Source organism: Electrophorus electricus, chromosome 15 (genome assembly GCF_013358815.1).
Source record: "Electrophorus electricus isolate fEleEle1 chromosome 15, fEleEle1.pri, whole genome shotgun sequence".
NCBI classification, from domain to species: domain Eukaryota; kingdom Metazoa; phylum Chordata; class Actinopteri; order Gymnotiformes; family Gymnotidae; genus Electrophorus; species Electrophorus electricus.
Window position 1 is genome coordinate 5,600,911 of NC_049549.1, and position 5,766 is coordinate 5,606,676.

At 41.6% G+C, this 5,766-nt stretch overlaps 1 protein-coding gene across 1 annotated transcript; it reads left to right on the forward strand.

The window, feature by feature from the left end:
* The first annotated feature begins 1,621 nt into the window (after positions 1-1,621).
* Positions 1,622-5,754, forward strand: prg4a (proteoglycan 4a). The gene is made up of 12 exons (XM_027026902.2): positions 1,622-1,697; positions 1,943-2,059; positions 2,398-2,511; positions 2,607-2,663; positions 2,989-3,090; positions 3,377-3,583; positions 3,886-3,969; positions 4,068-4,207; positions 4,349-4,505; positions 4,734-4,841; positions 5,377-5,520; positions 5,622-5,754. Exons 1-12 carry the CDS (start codon positions 1,622-1,624, stop codon positions 5,735-5,737), a joined length of 1,422 nt encoding a protein of 473 aa, XP_026882703.2. The 3' UTR covers positions 5,738-5,754.
* Positions 5,755-5,766: the final 12 nt, after the last annotated feature.

Consider the following 5,766-nt stretch of genomic DNA (forward strand, 5'->3'; position numbering starts at 1 on the left):
AACAGTGACTAACTAAATCAAGGGAGCTTTAAGGTCCTTTATCAGTATGTTATTAACTGATCCTTTAGCATCTCTATAACTGTTTTATAACTGACACTTTAAAATTACAATATGTGTTTTTCAGAACGTGTCACTGCATCTGTTACACTAGACAACATACAGTATTATGACCAATAATCTCATTCTATGAGTAAATGACAAAGCACCTTTGTAAGTCACTTTGGATAAGAGCGTCTGCTAAATGCCATAAATGTAAATCTTCTGATTTCGGTAGCTAATCAGTAGGCCTATAGCTAAGGCTTTGAGTGGTTCACCATTGAACATATCTTAGTCAGAGGCTAGGCTTACTCTATGATTTATCTCGCAGCAAATTATAGGCACAAAACTGAATATTGCAACAAACCTGTCTCCCTGTCAGCGAGGCAAGCTGAATAGCTTTACATGACTGTTGTAACCTTTTAACTTTCAGTCATATCATTGCATATTAATAGCAGTTAGTGGGAGATCAAAAACAAAAACTCAGATTTGAGTTTGATTCCAGTGCTGCAAAAGATCTTAATTGGATTCTTCTTGTACAAACATTAGCATTTCATTGAATGGTGTAACCTTAGAACTTGTAATATAATTGGATCTGTCTGAGTTACTCTGACATGAGTGGGCTGACAAAACCATGTCTTGGGCCTATGGGTCTAGAGTAAACCCCAGATGTAATTATTCTCTCAGTGGGCAGAGGAAGGTCACATAGCAAAGGAGTGGCAAAGGAACAACATGCATAAAATACAAACCAGGGCTGTTATTCATATCTGAGGCTGGTGATTAAAAATCCTGTCTCTGCTCAGTGAAGTGGCCACACTGTAATATGAGTGTTCAGCAACAAAATAATTGCATCAGGTCAGACTGATCTTTAAAGGATGTGAGCGTGCGCTTATCAAATAGGGCTCATTGACTGTGATGTCATCAGACTCCATGCAGACAGATGCACTTATAATGCTTGGATATTGCTTTCACTAACTGGAGTGTGTGTGTTTGAACTGATTTAGTCTCTTCATTTCAACCAAACAACCCTGGAATGACAGAAAAACAGGAAAAAAAACCTCTAGGTCTATGGGGAAGGGAGTACTTTTTTTTTTCGCAAACTGTATGTTTCACCTCCAGAAATGAAAAGGTCTGACCTCGGCTGAGGGCTAGGCAGTTTTTAGCCATAATAATAAACTGCTTAATGAAAACCCACCATAAAGACAGTAACACAATACTAAACAAATAGGCCATGTGTGCATATGTGTGAGACAGTGTAGGAGGCCAGCCTTTGTCTCATTCTGGTTTAATTGGGCCACGGTGGTTAATTACACAACGTTCTGGTCCACAGGAGAAATCCAGCTGCTCTGTCTAATATAAAGGCAAGCAGCCGTGAAACAAACCAAAGGTGAGTTTAGCAAAGGTCTGCCTGTAGGTAAGGTGTCCTCAACATGTCATGATTACATATAATTGTCTTCTGTCCTTGTAATGTACTGATGTATTTAACTTCAACTGTATATGTTTGACAATATATTCACTATATTTTTCAGACTTGCCTGTTCAGATCGTTCTGTATTGAGAACTGGTTGGGACTCAAAGTGTTACGATGGCATGTCCTTCTGTGATTGCCTCTCTGCTGCTGGTGGTTTGCATCCTCCTGCCTCTTACCTGCGTTGCTCAAGGTCAGTTATGTGGTTTGCTCAGGAGTTGTCATTGCTTATTAGGATGGATAAATTACATCAATTTTAGTGGTAGTAAAATGTTTTTGATAATTTTATTTGTACTAAGGTAATCGGATATAGAGGTGTGATCGATTATTATGAACTTAATTTTAACACTGTCGTAGCCAGAACTAAGAGTATGAGAGTTTGAGAGTTCCTCTAGAACAAGATGCATGTCTATTCAGCGCGTTTGTGACGCTGTGCAGGTAGCTGCAAGGGGCGCTGTGGAGAGCCTTTCTCCCGCGGGCAGCCCTGCAACTGCGACGCCAACTGCCTCACCTACAAGGAATGCTGCAAGGATTATGAGGACATCTGCACTATTCGTAAGCCTGTTCAATTATCATTTCATCTAGTAACGTTCTCTCTCTCACCAGTGGTACAGTGCTTAAAGCTCATTCACTCATACGTGCATTCTACATCTGGACTGCTCCTGAGACTCTGAGCTAATTCTAAATATGAGTGTTGAAATCCTGCACTGACTCAGCTGATCAAGGATATCTATTAAATCAGAGCAGGGATGGATGAGCCAAAAATGCTGTGTGCGTAGGGATGCTGTTGGGAAAGTGGGAATATCGCGACTGGCATGATTAGGTACGCTTTTAACCACACTTGGAGGCTGGCGGAAGGTTAAATTAAAGTGGTGTCTGTTGTCGATTGCCAGGACACTCTTGCAGGGGTCGATGTAGGGAAACCTTCCGGAGAGGGAGGGAGTGTGATTGTGATCCGGACTGCACCCTCTTCAACAACTGCTGCCTTGACTACCTCGGACACTGCGGTACGACATTTCATTTTTCTCTGTGTACAGGATCATCAGCCCGGCTCAACTTCATTTTCCACTCGCAGTTAACATGCAGTATTAACGCTTTTTAGATTTGGATCAGATCTCAGCAGCGGCCAGAAGCGCTCAAAACAACCTCAAGCCGACAGGTGCAGTATAAATTGAATCTGCCTACTTCATCCTAAACCTAAATAATCCGGTGCGACAGTCTAGAGTGACCAAGGTTTTCAATCAGCTGGGACAGAAATGTGACGTGTATGGCAAAGGGTGAAAGCGAAAATAAGATTTGCTCTTCTCAAAAATGATGCAGAACTGGAATGTCAGTGCAGAGTGAACATCCTTCATGTTTTAACTTCTCTTCATTAACCATGGCAATGATCACAAAAATACATCACAAAAAAATACATTTGTTAATAAAACTCAACATTCAAGTGACAGAAAGTAAATGGAAGGCATTTTCTCTGCTGTTTTCAGAATATGTTGAAGATCTAGCAGACCCTGTTGTGAGTACCATCTCTCCTGATGCTGGCCTCTACTCTCCTCTACTGCCTGCCAACCCTGGATCTAGCACACCAGGTAAAGTTCCAGAAGATTCATGAAATGCTCCAAACAGAGCCCTGCACATTATATAACACTTGTAAAAAAAAAAAAAAAAAAAAGCCAAAAAAAAAACCCCACTTGTATCAAGCATGCCTTACAGCTAGACAAATATGTTAGCAGTATAGTAGATAAGCTTTTTTCAGCAAGAAGTGGAGTCTTGATTTCAAAATATGGAGACCATCAAAGGAAAGGTCTCACTGGTTTCAAACGTTCTAGTCCAAGCTCTTAAAAAGTATATTTATTTTATTTTCTTCCCATCCAGGGGCTGATACCAACTCCCCCATATCAGCAGCAGGGCCACCCCACACTGGAGACGCTTCTTCTGGGAAAACCATCTCCATTCCCTTAAAGGTTTCCCTCTCCTTCAGCGAGCATACAGGTGAAGCCCCTGCATCTGGAACTGGAAGACCCAGCACACTGGCAGACATAACTCAGGCCCTGGAAGCCGGTGGCCCAGCAGGACTACCTGGTAAGGATCACACTTTGACTTGTAGATCCACAGCTATAATTATCAATAGTACAAGCAAGAATATTCATCGTGCTCATTTCAAGTTCAATTTCACAGAGTATACATTTCAGATTGAACTAAACTCGTGATGCCCAATGAATTTAATAGTTTTTTACTATAGTGAAAATTGCATAGTTTCCACTGGTGACTTAGGCAGTGCCAAAATTCAACAGAATACTTAATAATAATAGTTAACATTTTGTAGTATTATAGCCACTCTCCATGTATGAATCAATAATTCTATAACCTTTCTCTATTAAAAGAGAGTTCCAACCCTGACCTGTGCAATGGTCTTCCCATCGATGGTGTCACCTCCCTGTTTAATGGCTCCATCATTGTGTTTCGAGGTAAACTCTTAATCTCTGTTCAGTTTATTTCTTGAAGCAATTCAAGGTCAATACTGCCGTGACTGGTTTGCCATCAGATTAAATTTCCTCCTCCACAGGTCATTTCTTCTGGCTGCTGAACCCCCAGACCAGAGTGGCTGGTCCTGCGCGTAATATCACAGACGAGCTCGGTGTGCCCTCCCCCATTGACACAGTCTTCACCCGTTGCAACTGCCAGGCCAAGACCTACATCATCAAGGTTTATCAGATTTTTTAGCTTCTAATCAGTTTAAAAACATTTGAAGGTGGCCTTCAAAATGTCTGGCCTTGTTGCTTTTTTACTTTTTCTTTCTTCACTTTTGGCATTAACCTTCTGACCACTTCTTCACCTTCTCCACAGAATGACAAATACTGGAGTTTTGAGAACGGTGTAATGGAGCCTGGCTACCCTCGGTCTCTGTCTAATGACTTTGGAGGGCTCTCTGGAGAAATCTCCGCAGCTCTGCCTGTGCCTTCCAGCAGGAAGAGACCCGAGGTTATCTACTTCTTCAAGAAAGGTGACTGATAGGTCATATTCATTAAAGATCTATACACCTCTATCACCAGGTAATTACATGTGCCTGTATGTAAAACTAGTGCTTATCCATAGTTGATCAGCGATAATGTCCGAGAAAAATAATTACTATTCAGCACTTGTATTCAAAAAGAGGATCTACTCCAAAATTTTGAAATTTTGTGAGTAATGAGAAGCAAAGTGTTATAATAAGCAGAAATCCTTTCCCCAGGCAGTACAGTGCAAAAATTATCCTACCCTGCTCGAAGTAGCCCAAGGTGTAGCGGAAAGACATCCAGGAATTCCATCTACACCAGGAGTCACCAGGCTAGCTCTGAAGGTGGGCTATGGATGACTTGTTTGTACACCCTTCAACTTTAGCAATAATAATAATAATAATAATAATAATAATAATAATAATAACAACAACAACAACTACACAAGATTTATATAGTGCTTTTCAATAACAAAGATGCTCACAGGTACACAGTTGCAGGCTGTGGCTACACAAAATTTATCTGCTGTTCTTTACCCTGTTCAGCAATGGTCTGTTCTAACCACAGGACCACTGCTAATCAGATATTACTTGTGTATGCCCCCTATCAGTGTAGCTATGACACCGCAATGATTGTTTCAAAGTGGTCTGAATATCACAGCACTGCTGGACCAAGACTGGTCTACTACAGAAAAAAATAAAATAAAATCTCCAGTTGTATGGCTGCACGGTGTTTCATGTTTGTAGCAAAATGGGGTATGAATGTAGATTGTCTACCAGCAACGTTTAAGAGCCTTTCATTGTCATGAAGCCGTTTATACTCATTATAACCAACATTAGTGGGTCACAGTACATCTGCTGTGAAACTCCTTCGCTTTAGGTGCTTCACCATCTAAAATCCTTCTGTCTGGAGAAATCAGCATTAACCTGAACTGGAAGGGATTCCCCACCCCAGTGACCTCTGCCCTGTCCATACCCAACCCTAGGAAGCCCGATGGGTTCGAATACTTCATCATCTCCTGGCGTAAGTCTAATCCACCTATGACAATTGGGAGATCTGAGAATAATTGAGAGGTATTGTGGGGTGGAAAGATCCGAATACAATATCATTAACTTGTTTTACAGCCAAACTCTTCAGCATCAAGATCAGTGGCGAGAACCCATCTCTGGTGTCTCCCACGAAACTGTCTGGCCAGCAAATCGATGTCAGAGGCTGGCTCAACTGCCCCCAGCAGCCCTGATCCAAGAACACAAGCACCCGCTACCCAGC